The sequence below is a fragment of the Astatotilapia calliptera genome, chromosome 12, assembly GCF_964374335.1.
Source record: "Astatotilapia calliptera chromosome 12, fAstCal68.1, whole genome shotgun sequence".
Taxonomy (NCBI): domain Eukaryota; kingdom Metazoa; phylum Chordata; class Actinopteri; order Cichliformes; family Cichlidae; genus Astatotilapia; species Astatotilapia calliptera.
In genome coordinates this window covers 21,050,067-21,073,044 of record NC_137433.1, presented here as the reverse complement: position 1 = coordinate 21,073,044, position 22,978 = coordinate 21,050,067, and the positions used below count along the sequence as shown (strand labels likewise).

At 40.5% G+C, this 22,978-nt stretch overlaps 3 protein-coding genes and 1 long non-coding RNA gene across 8 annotated transcripts; 3 read left to right on the top strand and 1 right to left on the bottom strand.

The window, feature by feature from the left end:
- Window positions 1-525: 525 nt before the first annotated feature.
- On the top strand, window positions 526-7,504 carry LOC113033084 (D-amino-acid oxidase). Of its 2 annotated transcripts, none has more exons than XM_026186410.2 (11): window positions 526-667; window positions 1,189-1,384; window positions 1,481-1,595; window positions 4,325-4,401; window positions 4,932-4,997; window positions 5,361-5,415; window positions 5,966-6,070; window positions 6,154-6,236; window positions 6,510-6,627; window positions 6,869-6,967; window positions 7,051-7,504. In XM_026186410.2, exons 2-11 carry the CDS (start codon window positions 1,191-1,193, stop codon window positions 7,174-7,176), a joined length of 1,038 nt encoding a protein of 345 aa, XP_026042195.1. In that variant the 5' UTR covers window positions 526-667; window positions 1,189-1,190; the 3' UTR covers window positions 7,177-7,504. The 2 variants fall into 2 exon arrangements, with proteins under 2 accessions (XP_026042195.1, XP_026042192.1); XM_026186407.2 differs by having other exon boundaries at window positions 528-667; window positions 1,184-1,384.
- A 6-nt stretch (window positions 7,505-7,510) lies between these two features.
- Window positions 7,511-13,860, bottom strand: svopa (SV2 related protein a). The gene is made up of 16 exons (XM_026186401.2): window positions 13,674-13,860; window positions 12,394-12,551; window positions 12,198-12,283; window positions 12,008-12,106; window positions 11,506-11,577; window positions 11,217-11,341; window positions 11,057-11,120; window positions 10,852-10,977; window positions 10,621-10,749; window positions 10,435-10,508; window positions 10,246-10,322; window positions 10,022-10,126; window positions 9,624-9,735; window positions 9,452-9,533; window positions 9,256-9,345; window positions 7,511-9,164 (listed from the first exon to the last, which is right to left on the bottom strand). The coding sequence occupies exons 1-16, from the start codon at window positions 13,718-13,720 to the stop codon at window positions 8,952-8,954; spliced, it is 1,659 nt and encodes a 552-aa protein (XP_026042186.2). The 5' UTR covers window positions 13,721-13,860; the 3' UTR covers window positions 7,511-8,951.
- LOC145432117 (uncharacterized) lies at window positions 9,000-11,402 on the top strand. The gene is made up of 2 exons (XR_013912391.1): window positions 9,000-9,140; window positions 11,201-11,402. It is a non-coding gene; the product is annotated as an uncharacterized LOC145432117 (long non-coding RNA).
- Window positions 13,861-14,725: 865 nt separating the features above from the next.
- On the top strand, window positions 14,726-21,568 carry usp30 (ubiquitin specific peptidase 30). 4 transcript variants are annotated; one of them, XM_026186405.2, is made up of 14 exons: window positions 14,726-14,849; window positions 15,790-15,946; window positions 17,028-17,137; window positions 17,229-17,402; window positions 17,496-17,599; window positions 17,909-18,007; window positions 18,232-18,277; window positions 18,357-18,451; window positions 18,555-18,614; window positions 18,704-18,790; window positions 18,979-19,059; window positions 19,191-19,413; window positions 19,516-19,624; window positions 20,664-21,568. In XM_026186405.2, the coding sequence occupies exons 2-14, from the start codon at window positions 15,876-15,878 to the stop codon at window positions 20,914-20,916; spliced, it is 1,512 nt and encodes a 503-aa protein (XP_026042190.1). In that variant the 5' UTR covers window positions 14,726-14,849; window positions 15,790-15,875; the 3' UTR covers window positions 20,917-21,568. The 4 variants fall into 4 exon arrangements, with proteins under 4 accessions (XP_026042190.1, XP_080164804.1, XP_080164805.1 ...); XM_080308678.1 differs by having other exon boundaries at window positions 14,729-14,849; window positions 15,787-15,946; XM_080308679.1 differs by having other exon boundaries at window positions 14,732-14,748.
- The last annotated feature ends 1,410 nt before the right edge of the window (window positions 21,569-22,978 follow it).

Sequence of the window (22,978 nt, the reverse complement as noted above, 5' to 3'; positions counted from 1 at the left end):
AACATTTCTTCATTATTAACGAAATCTCTGATTTTAATTCAGCACATTAAAGTTTTTGAAATGAAATGACAATGATCCCAAACACACTGCCAATGCAGTAAAAAGAGACCGGGATAGAAAACACTACCAGTCATGGATTGGCCTCCCAGGAGCTCGGACCTCAACATTATTGAAGCAGTGTGAGATCATGTAAACAGAGAACACAACAAAAGGCAGCCAACATCCAAAGAAGAGCTTTGAATGTCCTTCAAAAAGCCTGGAGTACTATTCCTGAAGATTAGTTAAAGAAATGACAAGAAAACTGACCAAGACAGTTCCGACTGTGTTGAAGAATAAAAGTGGTGATAGCAAATCCTGACTTTCAGATTCGTAGGAACTGTACAAACTACGTGTTTGTCTTATATGCTGTATTTCTGTGTAAGGGTCAAGAGTTTTGGACAACACTGACTTCCATCGTTGCAGTCCTTTTAATTATCAGGCGAGATCGACAGAACATTTTCTCAGTAGGTTGATTGCGGTTTAAACTATACACCGTGAACGCGTCTTGCGCTCTACGTGCCTGCAATCTCCGCCTTGCTTGCAAGAGAGAGGCGGACCAGTTAGAAGTAGGAGCTGAAACACTTTTGCTTTTTAACTCTGCCAAAAGCGGTGGAAAACCAGAGTGAAGGTAAGGCGAAACTTATTTGTAATCTATAAAGTGGACTATGCTGACAGCACGTGCGTCTGATCCCTCTAACCATGCTGCTTTTACTCAAGTTTCAGTAACTAAGTTGTTGCTTCTCAGATGGATTCTTTGTTTCACCAGATCTCAGTGTTACGTAATACTGTACTCTTAATAATAACCACGTGGAAGCACAAGTTCTGCACAGCTGTGCCTCACCCCTCAGTTATGCAGCAGGTTTGATCAGTGGAGATAGGTTGTTTAAGGTCTTTATTGTAATTTCTGTTATAGATACTGCATACGCACATGTAATGATTGACTTAAAATGTTGAAATATTTTACATTTTATTTAAATATTTCATTAACATATAACTTATTCTCAACGATGAGCAAATAGACAAAAAAAAAGAAGAAGAAAATCGTTTTAATGTTAATATTGAATCCAGTCTTAGTCAATCTGCTGGTTAATGGTTATGTTTGATTCCTTCATGGGTTAGTGAGTCTCACTGTGTCTCATGTTAGTGCAGACATGCGGGTGGCAGTGATTGGGGCAGGAGTGATTGGCCTGTCAACAGCTCAGAGCATCTATGAGCACTATCACTCTATTGTCAGTCCGCTGACCATCGAGGTGTATGCAGACAAGTTCACTCCACTGACCACTAGTGATGGAGCAGCCGGCTTCTGGCAGCCTTATCTGTATGATAAGGGCAACGTTCAGGAGACGTGAGTGTGTTTTATTTAACTTTCCTTTAGATTTTAGTTTTTATCTACAAACATTACTATTGCTACATTATTCCCATATGTGTCCTTCACATTTAGAAAATGGAATAAAGAGACATTTGACTACTTGCTCAGCTTTCTCAAGTCACCTGAGTCCATAAAAATGGGAATATTCCTTGAGTCTGGCTACAACCTTTGCAGTGAACCCGCACCAGTGAGTACTGCTTCTTTTTTTTGGAACTACACTTTTTTTTATCTCAAAGATAAGATTTATTCTTATTAGGAAACCTTTTACAGCCAAGAACATAGGTGTGTGTATATTTGGTTAAAGTGCAACATCAAGCAACTCATTCACAAATTTATTGCATTTCGGGGCAATATCTACACTAAACAAAGTCCAGTTGCTCTGAAGTAGAGCTTTGTTCAGCCACATAAATGATTGTTGAATGCACTGGTTGGAAACTGTAAAGAGAGAGGCCCCACTAAGGGTTGTTTTTACACTCAGAATCAGGGTTAATTGGGATTCTGTGTACTAACGCCACAGACATTTCTAGCAAATAATGAGGAAAAACTTGCAGGAAAATTGCTTTGCACATGATTAAGACTGTGGAAGCTGTATAATTATTCTAGAAGTACAAGAAAGCACAAATATGCAAATTCTGAACTCTTGTAACAAAGTGGATGACATCCCATAGTACGTACAAAACATTCAGGAATGCACGCGTAAACTCCTCCGGTATGTAGTAAGGACCCTGTCACACTGCAGTTCTGAAAATATGGAATATGGAAATATTCAGCTGTCTGCTCGAGTGGTCTGACAGTCACGGACGGAGATGGACTTATGTGGTCAGAAGTTTACTTACACTCATCAGATTCTTGTCATACCACAGCTTTACCAAAAGTTTAAATTGGGTAAAAAACAGTTAGTTGCAGAGATCCACATTAGCAGATGATAAAAAGAAACACAAAATACAGAAATTACAAGAAAGCTTGCATTTGGGTGTTTAATGATTTCTTTCAACTGTTCCCTTTTTAGTGCGGAATGATTGTAAAGCATCTTTAATGACTTTAAAAAACCAAAATTGGGTGCTCAAGTTTGGATTTATTTTAGATGTTCTCTGCACACAGTCAAAACTAAACATACAGACTCAAATATTTACATACATTAACTTTAACTTCACCTTGAATCAACAGCTAGGTGGTTGAATCTTGGACACATGTGGGTGTTACAACAGGACGATGATCCCAAACACAAACACACATGAAAAATGTTTTTTGGAATGAATAAAGCAGACTAACATTACAAAAACCAGCCAATTTAAACAAGCTTGTTGATGGCTACCAAAAACATCTGGTGAGGTGCCACTTACATTTAACCAAAAATCAGTGGGGGCTAATGTGTATATATATGAGACTATATGTATAGTTTTGATGCTGTGTGAATTAAAGAAAATCCTAAATGAATTCAAACGTGTGCATGTTTAAGTCATTAAACATGCTGTACAATCATTCCACTCCAGAAAACAACAGTTCAAAGACATCATTAACATTGATGTACATCCATGGCCATGATGAGTGGATGTAACCTTGAGAACACAACTGTATATTAGCCGGCACTGACATTGTTGAGTGATTTCTGCATGTTTGCAAATAAGATCATGCAGTGGGCTCTTTTTTTTTTTCTGTTGTGTCACATTAGTTTAGTGCCGGTTAAAAGTTCACAGGTCAAGCGATGAAACTGGAAGACTTTCAAACACTTATTTTTTCATATTCTTATTTTATCTTAACCCTTAACTTGCTATGCTAAAAGCTTAGCAAAACAGAAATAGAAAGTTGCAGAACCAATCCAAGTTGGCACAATGCAGAGTTACAATAGTGATGCAAAACTCAAGTATATGTCCAGTTTCGGGTTCAGTGCACTCTGGAAATTCTTTTGTGAATTTCATGTGTTACAATAAATCTGCTCTTAGCAGCAGAAAGCATTTCATTGAGCTTTCTCTTGCAACATGAAGTAACATACATTTCTTTTAGTTGTAGTCATGCCTACATCAAAAGCCTATTTGTCATGAATGGAAATGGCTCGTATCTCATTAGAGCAACCAAATAATCCCAAAGTACAATCAGGCTAATTCTGTGTTATTTAGGAAACCGGGTAATTACGTCAACCACAAAACTGCCTGTACTGGTACTGATGGTGATCCTTCACTGTTACCACAGTGTCCTATATTGTTCCATATTAGGAAAACGGAAACCAATATTGTACCATAAAGTTTCACTGCAATCTATGCAAGATGTCAAATATTAATAATATACACGATAGAGCAACTCTGTTTAGTTGGCAGGGCTTATTCCCAGCGTTAATTTGGCATTTCATAAAAAAAAGTGGTTATCCTCAGTTGTAGCAAATGTGGCTGAGGAAGTTAGTAAATAACCAGGAGCTGATGAAACCCCATCTAACCCAGAAACACTTATTAACATATTAACTTCTATGAGAGTGTGAACTGAGAAATCTGACAACAAAAAAATGTTTCTTTCAACTCGATTCCTAATCTTTAGGGAGTTTGTATGCATTAAGCTATTACTAAGTAGTTCACAGGATGACTTTCATAATGTAATAGCACTGAGAGGAATGTGTGACACAGACATGCGTTTGAGTCATAACCAGAGTGAAGAGTCAGCTGACTCGATATCACCAAGACAGCCCATGCATTAGCAGCCCAGATATAACATGGTAAAGACAAGCGAGTTTTCAAGATGCACTTAAGTTACTTTCTCTGTTGAAGATCTCTTTATTGAAGATAAAAACCCAAACAAAATATCAGTGTTTGGCCACAAGAGACTCAGAGTTTCACAGTGGATACATCCTCTGTAATAATGTGATTTGGTGACTGTGACACCCATAAGATTGCCCTCTCACTGCCTGTGGCTTGTTTTTGGTTGCAGGATCCCTCGTTTAAGGACAGCGTTCTTGGCTTCAGGCAGCTCACAGACCGAGAGCTGCAGATTTTTCCTGGATACAAGTAAGCTCTTTCTGAAAAACGCCAATGAAAGACAAGACACAAATAAACAAATAGTTAGCCACATAGTCAGCTGTTTACATACAGTGTGAACAAGTTGACTTTGAATGTGTGGTAATTAATTAAAGAAACTACTTGACCCCATAAACTCTGAACCATGAAAAAATTGCCAGAAAATTTAAATTAAAAAATGCAATGTGTATTTAAATGTATGACCAATTTAGAAAAAAAAAGGAAAAATTACATTTAAGTTTGAATATATGAGTTTTAAGTTGTATTTTCTTTGCGACATCTGGCATTTGTAACCCTAACAGGGTTAGGGTTGTAAGTCACACTGAGGATGTTGACTCATGTTTCAAATAACATAAAATCATGTTTAGTTTGATAAACATGAATTTAAAAATGCTAAATGTGTGAATTTCACTGTATTACAAGCGTCCCACTAAAAGTTACCAGTATTTTTTGTGATTGAATGGACAATGTTGCACAACCAGCAGTTTTAGTGAAACATTTGCTTCTTATCATTTGTTCAGGTTTGGGTGGTTCAACACTGCTCTCATGATAGAGGGTAAAACATACTTACCTTGGCTTATGGAGTGGTGAGTGATCACCTAACTGACTTCTCATGTTGTATCAGTATTGATTTATTTAGTCCAACCTCCTGAGTTAGCTTTAAAATTCCCAAAGTATTTGACATTGTTTGAGATCCGTTGTTTTTATATTTTACCTTTAACATAAGACCATATCGTGTTTACAGTTTTATAATGTTGTCCGATATATATGCTGTACCTGGTGGACTGAAATGATCCCACAATACTGAGTAACGTATACTTGAGACTTCATCCTATTATGTATTAGTAATAAGAGTAATAAACATGTAGTCTTCATTAGGTTCTTGTGTGTTTAGCATCGATGCTCCTTAATATAAAAGGTTTTCTAGTGCACAGTGTTTTTATTTGCAGGTTGCGAAAAAGGGGAGTGAAATTTTATCACAGGAAAATAAAGTCCTTCAAGGAGGTTAGTGAAAGTTTTCAGTGTATTGTGCTTGCAAGTTCTTTATACATTCACCGGACACTTTATTAGGCACACCTTCTAATCTGACTTAATTCGTCATGGGATAGATTCAGCGAGGTGCTGGAAACATTGCTCAGAGATTTAGGTTCATGTTGACATCATTTCTTGTAGCTGTCTGGTCTCTCTCCTCTGACCACAGGCATTTTCACCCAAACAGCTGCTCACTGCATAGTTTCTCCTTTTCTGAACATTTTCTGCAGTGTGGGAAAATCCCAGTAGGTCAGCAGTTTCTGAAATACTCAGACCAGCTGGTCTCCCATTAACAACCACACCACACATTCAAAGTCACTTAAGTTACTTTATTTACTCATCATGACGCCTGGTTTGAACTTCAGCTGGTCGTCTTTAATGGTGTTTTGCTGACTTATGCCCAGTCTGTACTATATTAACATTTATTACTGAATGTTGTAATGTTTTACAGCCTCCAGACAAGTTGAGCAAAAGTTATCTGTCACCATGTTTGTTATCTCCTATCATCCTTGACTTTTTTTAGCTGGCTGAAACCGGAGCAGATGTGATCATAAACTGCAGTGGGATGTGGTCAGGCCAACTGCAGCCAGATCCAGACCTGAAACCAGGCCGTGGCCAGATATTGAAGGTGAGAATATACAGGGCTGTGTGTATGTACTGCACAAGAGATAAAGGAATGACGGAATGAACTGGTGTTTGTTTGTATTTCAGGTCGATGCTCCCTGGCTGAAGCACTGGATTATTACCCACGATTTCACCAAAGGAACATACAATTCACCATATATCATTCCAGGGTAGTACAAGTAACATGCCACACTGATAAGCACTGAACTGCAGAACCACACAGCTGTTGACTTATAGTATTACTACATTTGCAGTTAGAGGATTTTATATATTTCACCTTAAAAAAAAGTTTTCAAATGTAGTAGCTCTAGTAGTTACTCTCTGTAGTTCAGTCGCTATGTTAACAGCTGCAGCACTTTTTCGTATTGATTTGGGGTTGGAGTACAATGAAGACAGAAAGCAAGAGCTGTTTTTATCAGTGTGCAAAACATTTGTGTCCGCAGAAGTCGTCTTGTGACGCTTGGTGGCGTTTTCCAGATGGGAAACTGGAGTGAACAGAATAGCTCTGTCGACCATAAAGAAATCTGGGAAAAAGCTTGTCAGCTTGAGCCTAGTCTCAAGGTACGATGAGTTCAGCAAGGCCATAAAAAGATATGATGATTCAAGTGTGATTAATTATTTACAGTAAGTGTTCTGTGGTGCTGAAGTTTTTAACATTTTTCATTTTATATATTTAGACCTCATTCTAAAAAGATGTAACTGAGTGTCAAATTTTCAGTTTCTGAGTTACCTTTATTATTATGTATTTGTTTATTTATTGTCAGTTCTGAAAAGCTTTCATCTCTTTGTTCTCTAATCTCAGCATGCCAGGATAGTCGACGACTGGTCTGGCCTCAGGCCAGTTCGCAGCAAAGTCCGACTGGAGAGGGAAGCCATATGGTCTGGTGAAACCCCCATAGAGGTATCCTTTCTAAGATCTAAGTAGCGGAACTGTAAATACATATTTCTGCTATTAATTGTCTAAAATACTGTGGCATTATTCAGGTGATACACAACTATGGCCACGGAGGTTTCGGACTCACCATTCACCGAGGCTGTGCCGAGGAAGCGGCGAGGCTCTTTGGTCAGATCGTGGAACAAAAAGGCAAAGGTCCAAAAGCTCGCTTGTGAATTGGTGTGCAGAAGTAACGATTGATGCTCTTTTTTTTTTTCAAATGTCAGCATCAGTGCATATATTGCTCCTAGCCTCCACTAATTTAATATTAAACATCATTTTCAAACAGTCTCATGCACCTGCAAAGTTAAGGACAAGGCCACCATTGTTAATTAAACAATGGCACATATGTAAGACAATCGTGCTGAAATCTATTTGAGATTTGGATAATTTGAGAAGCACTTTTTATGTATAAATTGTACATATTTTTGTGAATTTTTTAGTGCACTAAATGCAAGATTTGCAATGAATTTAAAATATTTAACTAATTAATAAAAACACGACTTTTACTTGTCTTTGAAAGATCATTTACTACAGTATCATACACATTTACATCCAGTGCGTTGACAAGGATCTGTGCACACAGACACGTAATGCAGCTCTTCATCTCAAACATTGGCAGGTAACAGCTCATCAGACCTATACTCGTTAAATAAATACAGAGATTATTTTTTTAAACAAAACTTCCCTCAGTCCATCTCCTCGTCACCTCTGTTACAAACAAAAGCAAAGACAACAACTAAACCAGGTATTGATACATTATTTACAGAACACAACATCCCGTTGTGGACATTCGGAAACGCAGCATCAAAGTCTGCTGAAGTAGGGCACGAGATGCATCAACGTCTATAGATTATGACACCACATACATGTGTGAATGTTTTTGTATTTTTAAATTATGTAAACCTTGCTAACTAGGCTCAGTCAGCTTTGGATGTTGAGAAACTGCTCAGATTTAAATGATCAAACACTTTAATGTTAACGTAAATACAGGATCCATGGAGCATGTTTGTGCTGTAAATATGAGAAGTTATTATCTTACTGATGTTAATATCTTCTGGTGAAGGTTTCAACAGATCCCTCAGCTTGCTATAAAGAATCTGTCCTGATAATGATCAAGAGATGAGGTGGTATTTTCAATGTTACCTGCATTTTCCATGGGTCTTTACCGTGTTAAAATGTGAACTAATACTGACACAAGAACAACACATACAACACAAGAGTTCAAAAGGATGCTCGGTGTATGAAAGCTAGTGACTTCCTTTCACCTCTCACGGCTCAAACTATTAAATAACCCCACACCCTTTTCATTCAGATGCCCTGTTGTTTTGATTGTGTGGGATTTTCCTTCAATCTATCAATGCTCTGTTTTAAAAAATAAAGACAAGTGTGATTAGTGTATTTCAGCAGGCAAATTGTGCGCACAGGATAATGCTGTTCCTTACATATGTATCTACGCCCACTACGTTAGCAGAAGCAGCTTTCTCATAGGTTTAAGAGTAGGTCTCTCGACCACAAGCTAAATAGGTAGTTTTAAGGCTTTTTGAAAAGAAGATAGTTGTTTGACCTTACGCTATCCCTTTTGCTTCTCTTGGATTAGAAAAGCTTGATTAAAATACTTTGGTTGAAGTATTAGAATTCTCTCTTTACGATTTTCCTCCCCCATTCACTCTCACACTCATGTAGGTCATTTGGTCTTTCTTGATTACCCTGTGTGCAGTTATACAGTGGCAAACTTGTGAGAGCAATGGTGTTTAAAAGACTAAAAAAGTACAATGACATGTACATGTAACTACTGTGTTGCCTGGCTCCCAGCCACTGCGGTGACTAAACTGAAGATCATTGAAGGGGGGCAAAGATGAACACAGAGAGCTGGTTTTGTTGTCTTCCCTCTCCTTGCTTCTCTTCTTCACTGTGGTCTCCTCTCAGCTGCACTGCAGCTGATGCATCCTCAGCCCTGGGAGCCGGAGCTGGAGTCAGGGACTCCTCCAGCGCTGTGGGAAGAGGCCCTACCCATCATCTCCTGTCCCCACTCACGGTGGCTGGACTCCTGCAAGCCGCGGCCTGTCGTCTCAATTGGCAGCGCGCAGGAGGCGATGGCCGCGAAGAGGCAACAGCAGCAGTACACTGACAGAGCCAGGTACACAGAGGACTCCAGCATCACCTGCAGGATGAAGCCCATGGACAATCACAATGTGTGACACTAACACTCTGACATTTTTGTGCAGTGTTGTCATGGGAAAACAAAGTGTTACCTGGGCAACAAACGGAGTTATTAGGGCACCAACCCTGGCCATTCCACTGCTTGTTCCCAATCCTAAAGCTCTGGTCGCTGTTGGGTATACCTGCAGAGTTTCAGAAATACATAGGAGGCTGCCAATTTTCTAATTCTGCCCTGCAAATGTGTTTTACACAGTAGGATCAAAACTGCTCACTGTGTAGATATCTTACCTCTGGAGTGTACACATAGGCTGCCTGAAACCCTCCTGCAATAAATGCTCTGGCGATGAATATCAACACTGTCATGGAGGCTCTGCAGGGGATAAATCAGTATCAGTAAATGGACAGCATTACTAATTCTTAAAGTATTTAAAAGCCTGATTATGGCCAGTTGTGCCTTTACCTCCCAACACAGCCATAAAGTGGAATAATACACATAGAGAAAACGAAGAAACACAGTGCCATGGTCTTCCTCCTTCCCAATCGATCGATAGCCCACAGCGTCACCAGCAGTCCTGTACAACATCAGCATACTCAGACCCCTAAAATCAAACTGCATGCTCTCACATAGTAGAAAAAAAAAATGCAGGTGCAGCCAATCATATTGAGACACCAAAATGAGTGCCTGCATGAGTGTAAAAAAAACAACAATAGAACAAGAATTGAAGCAAGAAGAGAGGAGGCATTTATATTAATGCATAATAACCAGCAGGTGGTCATATTTGTGCATAATTTAGAGCAGAATTTGCACAGTTTTTAATATATTGAACAACAAATTTATGAGAGCTTGGTGATGTGTACCTGGGAATTCAGATAACGTAGTCCACAGCAGGTCTTTGTAGTCGTCAGAATTCAGGTATTTACACTCTAAGCTGCATCGGAGCTCCTCCTTATTACCTTTGGACACTAGAGGGAGTTACACCAAACAGGATGCTTCAAATCCAGCACTCAGCCTACTGTCTGTGATGCTTTTTGCAAAAACATAACCACCATAAAGTGTGTGAAGCCCTCAGCATCTGACTCACTTCCACATGCGCCTCCCTCCTGAAACAGCTCTGTGGTGAGCAGCACCAGCCCATAGTAAGAGAAAGCATTCGCAAACCTGCATGAACAGACACAGATCAATTCATGCTGATTTGCTTTAGGTAAATCACTGGACAATGAAAACGCAAGGTTTTTGAGAAAGAGGAAGACATTATCAATTGCTAATTTACCAAATAAACCACAGCAGGACTGTGGTCCAGCGGAAGTGAGATGAAAATAAGTCTCGAATCTTCCCACGATCTTCCTAATAAAAAAAAAACAGCCATAAAAAAAACCCTCAGAACACAAATGGCAGTATGATAGAGGGTACTTAATGTACACAAAGCATTTAGAGTTTTTGCAGATGCACACCGCACCTGTCTGGCGGCAATCAGTTTTCCCAGTGGCATGGGTGCTCCGTTCTCAGTGGCAATCCGCTTCAGTGTGTTCAGAGCCTTTTCCTGATTCCCTGTCAGCACGTCGTATCGAGCACTCTCTGGCAGCCACTGCTCCCACCCACCAAAAAACAAAAGAAAAATTAGGTTGATAAAGCTGTAATCTATCATGCTTCAAATTGTAGAGCAGCTCAAGACTGCCAACATACTTACAAAGCACAGAATGGCAAAAATGAAGAGAGGAATGGTAGAAAGTCCGAGCAGCCAGCGCCAGCCCAGAGTGGGCATCACCAAGATCGCTAAGAGGACCTCAAATACAGTGCCCAGTGCCCAAAATATCTACGACAGCAGCAAATGCAGGTTTTAGGGCTGAGAAGGTTTAAGTGCTGAAATGATATAAGATTTGTGCACTCCATACCTCAATAAGCAAGATGCATGTGGCTCTGGACTTCATAGGCAGAAACTCAGCATACAGCGTCACCCTTACAAAAAGAGGCACTTTATTATGAACCCAATCGCCATACATTACAATTTGATTGTTTTTTTGCTTTGTTTTTTCAAGATGAAGGGTTACTCACGACTGAGGTGCCCCTCCAATGCCGAAGCCCACCAGTGCACGGAGGACAAGGATCCAGCCGTAAATAGGTGCAAAAGCACTCATCAGGCCGTAGAACATCGTCCACAGAACACTCAGCTTCAGACCCTGCATGTGTATACAATCAAGACATAATACACTGCTAAATAAATAAATAAGCAAAATCTCACTCTGGCATAATGAAGCGGCTCACTCCTGTTGTCTAGTATGTACTAAGAAACCCTAACTCTGTAAATCATTTGGACCTCTGACTGAATGCTATTAGAACTTACTGTCTTTCTGCCGTATTTGTCAGATATGTTCCCCCAAAGAGAAGAGCTGATCATCATCCCGATGAACACTGCCTGTATCAAGAAGAAAGAAAGAAAAAAAAAAAACAGAAAAAAATCAAGTCCCAGTCAGATTGCAGCCAAAAGTTGTCCGACATAGCATGCACATCCTCTTATACACTGTTCTTAAACTGTCGGTAGTATTTGGTTTTGGTTGAGCCACAAAAATGTGAATGTTTAGTGTCTTTAGTAAGTGAACCTTAATTTCCTTGTTTGAATGATATTCTGTATTTCACTCTGACTCTAAATAAGACTTTCAGATTCATTAAGGTTGCAAAGATTCAGCACATATCTGAAGTGTGCTCAGGTCTTCTTTTCTTCGCCATTTGCTGGCTCCGTTTTAATCCAAGCACAAAATCATCCCTGGGAACTCGATCAATAACTGACAGGACGGTCATATTGCACTGCAAGAGGAGGACTTTCACAGACATAAGAGAGACATTACCGATGTAAGCAGTGCCACTTCCAGGCTGGGCAGTCTCCATTCACAGTGGAGCTGTGGAGCTAAGATGCTGAGGATCATCATCTCCATAGCATCAGCCATCTGAAAACACACAAAGATACTCAGTGAATTCATATGCAGTTGTCATAATTACTTTGTATTGTGCTTATTTAAATGAAAGAGCAGTTCTCACCCAGGATAGGCCAGTGAGAATGGAGAGTTTCCACTGAAATGTCCCAAAGCCTATGGCTTCTACGGCATCTTCCACCATGAATGTGTCTGAGAGAATGAGGGCGTGCAGCAAGATTGTACTTGAGTCTGAGCCCAGGAGGAAAATGTAAGACCTTAAAACAGCTGTCTGAGAGAAATGAAGCCATGCCATACTGTACCATCAGTCGGATTAGCAAACTCTCGAGGTACTGGAGCTCCCTCAGTGAGCGCCACAGCCTCCAGATCAGTCTGCTCTGCAGTCCTTGCATCCTGCTCTCTGCTCTCAACATCTTCCTCTGAGCGTGTGCTCTCACCTGTGCGACGGAAGCGGACAACACTACAAAAAACATAAAGAAGAGGATAGAGTATATCTTATCCTAAGCTCAGGAGAATGAACTTATCTGCAATAAGGCAGGTCACAGGAGTTTCATAAGACTGGTGTCAGAGCAATGCTGAGTGCAAATGAGAGTCAGAGGCTGTTGCCTTGGTGATATGAGCTTTTCCTGGCTTTGATTTTGTGTATGGGTGATATTATTCTCCAATGGGGAAACCATATCAGGCCAGCAGACAGGTTGGCACACTCCACTTCACTGCCAGACAAGCTTTTAAAGGCTAAGAGATACACATGTGAAGGATGGAAGAGATACTCTTCTTCTACATGCAGATAATTGATAGTTTGCTCAGCCTGAAAGACTAAAAAAGAACACGGAGAGTGGGACGTCTTAATCACTGTAATTACATAACATAGCCTGCTTGCAGTGGAAAGTAGCCTATCAGTATTACAGATGAGTTTGTGAGATTTCCGGGGAGGTCTGTGTTCCCCTGTAAAGACTATAATTTCCCCTTTCAATCTCTCTGGTAAGAAATGCACACGGGAGTAGGAAGTATGCTGCAGTGGACTGCTCTGACATGTTTACCTTCCCTTTGAAACAAAAATAAAATGTGATTTTAATTTTTTTTAGCAGGATTCTGAAAGGAGACTCCTAAATATCTCTCACTAAGGCTAAGCTAGACTGTCATGGGCCAGCCTTAACGCATGTGCAGCAGGGCTGTGATAAATTGTCTTATGGCAGTAAACATAGTAAAAAAAAAAAGAAAAAGAAAATCATGTTTAACCCCCCCAAAAAACTTATTAAGCTGAGAAATCACAGCCAATCTGCTTCCAGTAAATAAATAGTTTCTTAGGAAGATGCTACGCCTGTAAACAAAATGCCTCCAGTAGCGGAGACAGAAGACGCGGTGTTATTGTTCTTTGTTTCTCTTCTGTCTGGGAACACATGTGTGGATAATAAAACTGCACGATCGGTGCTTTTGAGCAGCTTCAGGCTATCTGTGGTCCAGGGAGCTAATCAAAGGCGACGCGAAGCCGTCAGAGGGCGATGCGTCGGACAATCACGCAAAGCCGGGAGGAGAAAACACACAGAAAAAGGCGTTGGTGTGCAGACTGCACCGTACTCACGGCAGCTGTCTCAGCTGGAACAGATCATCGTCCATTTTGGTGTTCATTGGCCGACGGTCCGTTTGGCATCATCGCCGTTTACATGGTCACGACGGGCTGCGATTTCAGCACCGAGGAGAGCGATCTGCTCCGGGTGTCCGTCGACAGCCAATGAGAGGCTGCCCTGCGCGAGTCACAGCGCGAGACTCTCGGAAAGGCATGAGCTCAGGAGGGTATGAGACCTCATGACTGCTGATTACACGAGCCAACACATGACGAGTTATCAACACTGACGCTGGAAACCAGACCGGGAAACGCACAACACAGATGAATCGGAATTTTTAAAGCTGTAACGTCAAAGTTATTGAAAGAACACCCAGAAGCGAGTGTACGAGTGGGGTTGAAACTATTAGTACAACTCGATGCAAGTTTGCTATATATTTAAATAATAATAATAATAATAATAATAATATTAATAATAATAGGGGTTAGGAAATAAGTTACAGCAAGTGACGTAACCAGGGTTTAAAAATTAGTAAGGTGAAGATTTTTTTTCTCTTAAGGTATCATATTCCAGGTGTAGATAGATTAAATGTGAGACGGAAACCTGGTAGAAGCTTTCCCTTTTACGCTTTTAGAGTCACATAGCTTTCGTGTCAAAACTGGCAGTCTTTAAAAAGGGCACTAGTGTTTCCAAGTACTTTTTTGTCTTCATTCTGAGCGCTATACCAGTTTTCTGTTTAAAAGAGTCCAACAAACATCCTTTTTTAAATCTACACTCTTGCTTGGTAACTGCACTCGTGTGCTTTCTTTGAGATAAATGGAAGTTTCTTTGGCATTTTGTTTTCTAAGCCAATGAATTTCACATACACTCACGGAAAAGTCACGTTACGGCAGCAAAGTGGACAGTGCAGAACAAATAGATGCGGTATAACTTATAACAGGGGTGGGCAACTCCAGGCCTCGAGGGCCGGTGTCCCTGCAGGTTTTAGATGTGTCCTTGAACCAACACAGCTGATTTAAATGGCTAAATTAGGTCCTCAACATGTCTTGAAGTTCTCCAGAGGCCTGGTAACGAACTAATCATGTGATTCAGGTGTGTTGACCCAAGGTGAGATCTAAAACCTCGGGGCCTGGAATTGCCCACCCCTGACTTATAACAATAGTGCTATACAGAAAACCTATACACTGTACAAGGTATGAGATTTTCAATTTATATATATCATACAATATGAAGCTTAGTAGCAGCAAAAAGGGACGTTTGATGCAGAGGTTGTGTGTTTATAGCAGGAAAGGTGGAATGTTGCACCTGTGCTCCAATCATCAGTAGAAAAGGCTACACTTCTGAAGAGACTAGCTCCAAGAGTTGCAATACAATCAAAACCAGAGAGTTTGAAAACTGAAGGACTTCGTTTAATACATGTCCCCTCTTTTGCAGGTGCAACTATATATATGAAAAAATAGAAGCTGAAATTTAGATTAAAAAAAAAATTAAACAAAGAAATAAAAAAAAATAACAAAGCGCAGATACGTGTTTATCAGTCCACTTGAAATGAAAATAGGACAATGGAAAAGATTACTTGCCTTCTGGCTCTGGCCCTATACCAGAGGGTAAGCCAATCCTTTACTTTCCTCGTGTCATGTGTAAAACAAGTGAGGGGCAGTGTGAGGCAGGGCACAAGTTCCTGAACTTCCCGTAAAAGCCACTTAGAGAGTTTACAGGCCAGATTTAATTGTCTTTCTTCTGAAAAAACAAAACCATCTGATCTCGTAGGTGCTTACGGCCATTACAACGTTGTAAAAACATGTAAAAAGAGAAAGGAGAAAATAATTGAAATAAGACCTATGGAAATTTGGAAGGCTTGCACGGTGTTTTGATGGGTTAATTTCTTTTCCAAGTGTGAAACCTCTCGTTTTGTTCTACAAAATGTTTTGGGGAACTTGGAAAAAAAAACTGTTTTGAGTTTCAGCTTGAAGTGTGATTTTAAAAGATTTGTGAAATGTAAAGAATTTTGTGGTTTTATTCTGTTTTCTTAAAGAGTCTGATGAAAGCATAAAAACTAATTCAGACTAATCAAATCAAAACCAACGCATCAGTGCTTCAAGCCCTACTTTTTTTTTTTTCTTACGAAAGCAGGTAATGACGTTACAGGCGTGCCACTCTTCCTTGGGTCCGTCCTGAAACACACCACCAACCATTGAGAGTTCCGCAGAAGGAGCAGGATGTTGTGGTGCAGAGCAAAAAGCTCTGATAAGCTTGTTCGGGAGTTTCTTGGCACTGGACCCGTAATCAGGTAAATCCTCACCACCTGGCACAAAACAGCTTAATTGCAGGTGCACGCGGAAGGAAGAAGCGCGGTCGCGATGCCGCCGCCGTAGGCTTTGGTTGGACCCAAAATGAAACATGCGCAGACTCGCTGTCTGGTTTAATGCCACAGTTAGTAAGCCTGCTACAGGAGATATGCACTGATATTAATGAGGTATAGACTGTTTTTGAACATAGAAGCGTGGGTGCTTATTGATGGAGGATACGTAGGGGCCAGAGGGTAGCCTTACCTCGGAGCTCTCGGTAAGTTAGCTACTACAGCTAAACCTAGCCTGTATGTCCTCTTATGTGAACTGGGTCGTGTTTACTTACTGATAAAGATGTGGTAATTAGTAACGCCAGGGACTTTAAAAAATTTTTTTAACCCACATAATGTTTGTATTGAAGCCGCAAACATAAGTTCAGGCAGTTCAACTGAAGCTTTATCAGAGCAGATGTCGGTGGAGGTTTTCTTTGATGTGATCGAGTCTCGTCGTGTCCTCGTTTACTCCAGATTAGCTAATTAGATGTCGGGTTAGTAGATCAGAGTGGAATTGTTGTGCCCGTTTTGTCTGTGCTGTCTGAGAGGATAACATTTTACAAATTCTAAATATATTTATATACTCAAATGCTAGGACGACTTATACCAGTGTGGCATGTAAGAAAAAGTGGGATTGATGAATAAAAGTTTAATAAAAAACAGTTTGTAAGAATAAACTTTATGACAGAGCTGATGTTTAATTATATTTCACAGCTTTAGTCTGTAAAGTGTTTGGTGGTATATTAGAGAATTAATATTCATTTTTGGCTTGAACCTTTATCATATTTTGTTTCAAATCCAAGCTGATCGCTTTTATTGGGTGCCAAAAATTTAGTGATGCAAGATATGGTGGCCAAAAAACAACAAAACACACACACCTCCATCATCAATACAACTATCAGTCTATATATGTTTAAATGTTACTCTCATGCCTATCCTTTCTGTCCTATTTTTATGAATCCTCCCCCCATGTCTGATCCCTTGCTGTGTTTTGTTGATAGGAATATGTTGTTGTCGTTGTTGTTTTTAGAAACAAGATGATAAAGAACTGGGGCGTCATTGGTGGGATAGCTGCTGCGATTGCAGCTGGAGTATATGTTTTGTGGGGTCCAATCACAGAGCGAAAGAAAAGAAAGAGAGGTAAGAGCTGTTGTGACCGTGTGGCGCACACATTATATTTATGGCACTGTTTACATTGCAGCAAACTACAGTGACTCGTGGTTCCCTGCAGGTATGGCACCAGGTCTTTTAAACTTGGGGAACACCTGCTTTCTGAACTCGTTACTTCAGGGCTTAGCAGCATGTCCGTCATTCATCAGGTGGCTGGAGAAGTTTGCAGCTCTGCCTTCAATCCAGTCCTGCAAAGATAACCAGCTATCCACGACACTGCTCCAGCTTCTCAAAGGTACATAAAACCAGTGTGTCATATAAGCACAGTGTACTGGACATGCTGAGTTCCTCTGAAATGTTCACATGGAGGTTGTTTCTGCACTGACAGCGCTATCCAGTGAAGAGCCAGGTGAGGATGATGTTCTTGATGCTGGATGTCTCCTGGATGTCCTCAGACTGTACAGATGGCACATCAGCTCATTTGAAGAGCAGGTCAGTCGGTATTATTGCTGATATTGTTTTTATTTCAAATGAATAGTGCAGTGCACTAGTACTTTTCCTCAATGACCCAATCTCACACACATTCAGCAACTTAATCTGCCTCCAGGCTTTTTTTTTTTTTTTTTTTTTTTTTTGACACACATTCACATACACTGTCACTCTTGGGGGCAACTCAGCGTTCATTATCTTCTTCTAGGATATGTCTGGAGGAGCAGTGGATCGATCCACCAGCTTTAGATTTGTATACAATTTGCTCGTCCACCTCATAACCGTTGTTTGTGTTGGTTCATCCCTTCTTAGGATGCACATGAGCTGTTTCATGTCCTTACATCTTCTCTGGAAGAGGAGCGAGATCGTCAGCCCAAAGTCACAAATCTGTTTGATATGCACTCCCTTGAGGTAATTCATTTTTCTCGCCATTTCTCTTGCATGTTGCATCCATTCCAATACACTCTGTAGAGTCTTCTAGAACAATGAAGCACAATTGTAATCTGGAGTTTGTAGGCCATAATAATCCAAAGATTGCCTCCTACACTCTAAAAATCTCAGTCGGTCTCTGTGCTGTTGAAGTATCAGAAATATGTGTCTAGTTATTCTTTGTGTGTGTGCTTATTTTATACCAGAGTCTCCCAGATCAAGATGAGAAAACTATGACATGCAGAAGTCGAGGTGAGAAGGAGTAGAAATCATAGAACCTAGATGATAAAACAAAGTTGTATTTCATTTGAGTGAAATTCTCATTTGGCAGCTCCCCTTCATCCAATACCAAGTCCGTGGAAGTTTCAGCATCCGTTTCATGGCCGGTTAACAAGCAACATGTTCTGCAAGCGCTGCGAGCTACAGGTGAGTTTTTTGTTTTGTCTTTTTGAGGGGGAAAAAAAAAAAGGAAAATTACTGTTTGTCTTCTTTCAGGATGTGATTTTATACCTCTGCTTTGCATTTTTAGAGTCCAGTGCGGTACGACTCGTTTGATAGTCTTTCCCTGTCCATTCCTTTACCTCAGTGGGTAAGTGAAAATGTATCTTGTGCTGTGTACACAACAGTATATTTCATGGTTGTTCTGTTTGTTATAATATGACTTGTGCTTGTTCTCAGGGGCGGCCGATCTCTCTAGATCAGTGTCTTCAGCACTTTATCTCTTCGGAAACCATCAAAGAAGTGGAGTGTGAAAACTGCACCAAGGTACACTCACTTCCATATCAGTGCCAAGCTATACTGTGGCAATCCTCTCATTAAATGATTTACTCAGTGAAAGATTTGAAGTAGGGAGGTCGCCTGAAGAGGAACAAAAGGTCCAGTTGTTTCTTTCACAGGTGTATTTTTTGCTGATTTTATGTATAAATTTTAAGTTTTTGATCATTTTTCCTCAGCTTCAACAAGCAACCACAATAAATGGACCAGTTGTAGAAAGCCAAAGGACAACATTTGTTAAACAGCTAAAACTGGGGAAGGTAAGTAGTCTCTTTTGGTTAAGCATTAATAACCCAATTATTTATTTTCCTTTTAGGAACTCTGTACATGGCAAATGCTAGTACTTATCCAGCTTGAGGTTGAAGGGTAAATGATTGGCAGTCTTTGTTAGCTCCCCCAGTGCCTTTGCATCCATTTGCAAAGATTGACGTGGTCGAGTGAAGGAACCCCCATCAAACGACAGGAGCATGTGCAGTTTGCAGAGTATCTATCAATGGACCATTACAAACACAACACTTCCACACAGAGGAGTCAGCGGCTCAGATGCACTGCAAAATCCATAAAGGCTGAAAGCAGAGACGATTCAGTAGAAAAACCCTCTGCCAATGGCTCCGGTATGTTGGAGTTCTTGCATCTGTAGTATTATTATTATTATTATTATTATTATTATTATTCAGTTTATTAGATTCATGCATTTATTGTATTTCGTGTTTCAGATTCAGAGCATCATAACAACAACAAACCTTTTTCTAATGGAACTTGTTCATCGGTCCTCCTTCACACTTCTGGTGTGAACCCACAGCTCAGCCTCGCATATGACTACAGGTAATCAATAAGGAACTCAAATATATCAGGGTATTCAGTGGTGATCTGGTAATTGAAATCCCTTTTTCCGCATTGGCAGAATTAGCAGATATCAATGTGTCTACAGATTTTTATTTTTTTCTAGTAGAGCTAAAACCAACACATATGGACAAAAGTACTGGGCCACCTACACATTACACCCACAGGAGCTGCTCAGCTGTGGAAACTCCTACCATGAAGCTCCCGGCAAACAGTTTTTGTGCTGATGTTAATGCCAGTGGAGGTTTGGAGCTGCCACTATGGATTACATTTACACAGTATGCACTTTGCTGACTGACTCTGCTCTGTAATTTTATGTGGTCTGTCACTTTGTGGCTGTGTAGCTGTTCTTGAACACGTCCACTTTGCAATAATACCACTTTTGGTAGAATATCTAGAAGAAGTTTCACAAACTGACCTGTTGCAACAGCAGCATCCTATTACAGCTCTACCCTCGAGTTCAATGAGCTCTTTAGAACAACCCGTTGTTTCCCAAATGTTTGTAAAGGCAAACTGCATTGCTAGGTGATGGATGTTTGTAAATCTATGGCAATGGGATGGCAAACTGTTCAAAGATTAAGCGTAGTGGCCCAACACTTTTGTCCCTATAGCGTGTATTAAACTTAACAAGCCTTTCTACTGAAAGCTAAACTATCACGAAGCTGAAGTTTCATTGTTTAAACGCCAAGTAGGCTACCCAAAGGAAATCTACAGCTTCGTCTTAGACCTATTTTTGCTCTCATACACCTACACTAAGTACTATACAAGAAGAACCCAGTATCCCTTTATTATGTTTAAACAACATCGATACCATTACCAGCATTTCTATTTAATAACATTCAAAGCAATAACTTTCATTGTTTCTGACATCCATTGTCTGTCACAACCTTATTAACGAACGCACCGGTGAAAATGAACCGAAACAAAGACTGCATCCAAAAAGCGTGCATGCAGATTGTTCCACACAGGGTCTAAGCGAGGACTGATCATAAACCACATGTAATTGTCCCGTTCCTTCCAGTTCTACAGAGTACCTTTTCCAGCTCACGGCGGTGCTGGTTCACCACGGTGACATGCACTCAGGACATTTCGTCACCTACCGCCGCAGTCCCTCCTCATCTCGCAGCTCTTCGCCCTTCAGCTGCCAGTGGCTGTGGATGTCAGACGATTCGGTACGCAAAGCCAGCCTGCACGAGGTGCTGTCTTCCAACGCTTACATGCTCTTTTACGAGAGAGTTCGAAGGCTTGGCCTCTCTCTGCAGTCAGAGCAGTAACCAAAGGCTCGTAGCCTGAATGACTTCTGCCTTTCCAGTCACACTGTCACACTCGATGTGGCAGGGGACAGCACGGTTACCAACAGGTGGCTTTGTGAACATGACACCAGAGAAGAAAGCCATCCTAGAGTTGTCCTAGGGTGTAGTGTGATGTGTTGTGGACACCTTGCCTGCTGCTCTGCTCCAGAGGAGGAGCCTTTTAATCCCAAAGATAATAAAACTGCAGGATTTTTGTGTTAGCGTTTATCGGTAAGCTACTTTTTCTTTGACATGTAATAATTTATGTAACACCTCGACTTCTACCAGATAAAGAAAGAGGAACATTAAACGCTGCATCGGCCACAACATCAAAAACCACTGACAAGCAAAATGAGTAATGGTTGTCATCACTGGTGCAGTGATCTGCTGCAAAACCTATGGGTCATGGTATATGGATGCTACTTTGGTACACTCCACCCACCTAAAGACTGTTGCATCCCAAGCAATGGCACTCTGTGGCAGTATCCTCCTCCAGCAGCATATTTACCCCAAACCCCACCTCCTCGTGTGAGAGAGAGAGAGAGAGAGAGAGAGAGAGACTGACTTGAATGTAAAGTGGTTTGAGTAGTCAGTAGGACTAGAAAAGCTCTAAATAAATGCAGTCCATTTACCATATTCCCAGCTTCCAAATTCCCCAAATCCTGATCTGATGGAGAGGCTTCATCCTGCAAGCAAGCAGATTAAACAAATGCCAAAATGATTTTGGTGACACCACAATATTAGACTGGTGGTTTTACTGTTGTGGCTTATTGGTGCAGTCTATGCCAAGATAATAACCCTACAAACTGCGGTTCACATTGAAAGCGTACAGTGTTTAGGCTGGCTCAAAAGTTGGCTAGAGGTGTGGTTTCTGGTGTTTAAATGTGAATACACCCTAGGCTGCTTCAAGGTGTTCCTATTATTTTGTCCATTGCCTTCAAGTGGCTCATTAGGACTTGTCAGTGATTATATTTAGGAGCTGTTGCATATTCTGTAAAGTCACAAAGGTGGAATTATCCTTGACTCCGGTTCTCTTTGTCAGATGTAGTTTGCCTAATCCTTCTCAGCAGTGTATGTAAACCCAGAGCAGTAATAATGTTTCTATTCAAAAAGGTTTCTGTTTGATTATTTTTGCTGTTTCTAGTGAACCTAACTCTATCACGATTTATAAAACTGCACGTTTGTGGTTTAAGTGCCATATTGTCTTAAATGCCTGAGATTTTAAACACTTGGAACCATGAGTGCTACAATTAATGTGAACGGGGCCCTTCCTTGAAATGTGACACATCACAGCCAGTTGACATGCTGTGGGTGTTTTTAAACGGGTTAATAAGAGACGTGCCCTTAGTTAACATGACTGCAGATTTCTGTAGTCATCCTGTTTGTTTATAATTAATGTGTAACTTTTGACCAACAAGGTCAAAATGAGCAGTGATCTGTTGCAAAACTGCTTAATTTTTGCAGTTTGCACTACTGTATATTCATGTGAGATTGTATTTGTGTGCAGTCTGTAAGGTGATCGTTTTCAGGTATTAAAAGCATTAACAATGGTCTTTAGAGTGTTTTATTAAAGCAAGAACATTTTTTGGTACGTTTAAGAGATTGTTATGTTAACTACCCCATTATTTAAGTGTCTTTGAATGAAATACAGTTAATTTGAAAACTGCTCAATTTGCAAGAGGTTTAAAAGTATACTTGTTACTGGTATACCAAAGGCAGCAAATCTTTTATCTGATCAAATGTTCACCCTAATCAAACTGCTGATCTACTTGGGTCTTTCCCACACAATCATCTCTGAGGTTTACAGAGTGTGGTCTGAAAAGGAAAATAACCAGTGAGCTGCAGTTCTAAGTGCCAGAGTCAGAGAAGACTGTCCAGACTGCCTCCAGCTGATCTGAAAGCAACCGTAACTCAACCACTTGTTACAACCAAGGCATGCAGAAGAGCATCTCTGAATGCTGGAACTGCAAAGCAGATGGGCTACAGCAGCAGGAGACCACACTGGGTGCTAGTCCTTTCAGCTAACAATAGAAAATTGAGGCTA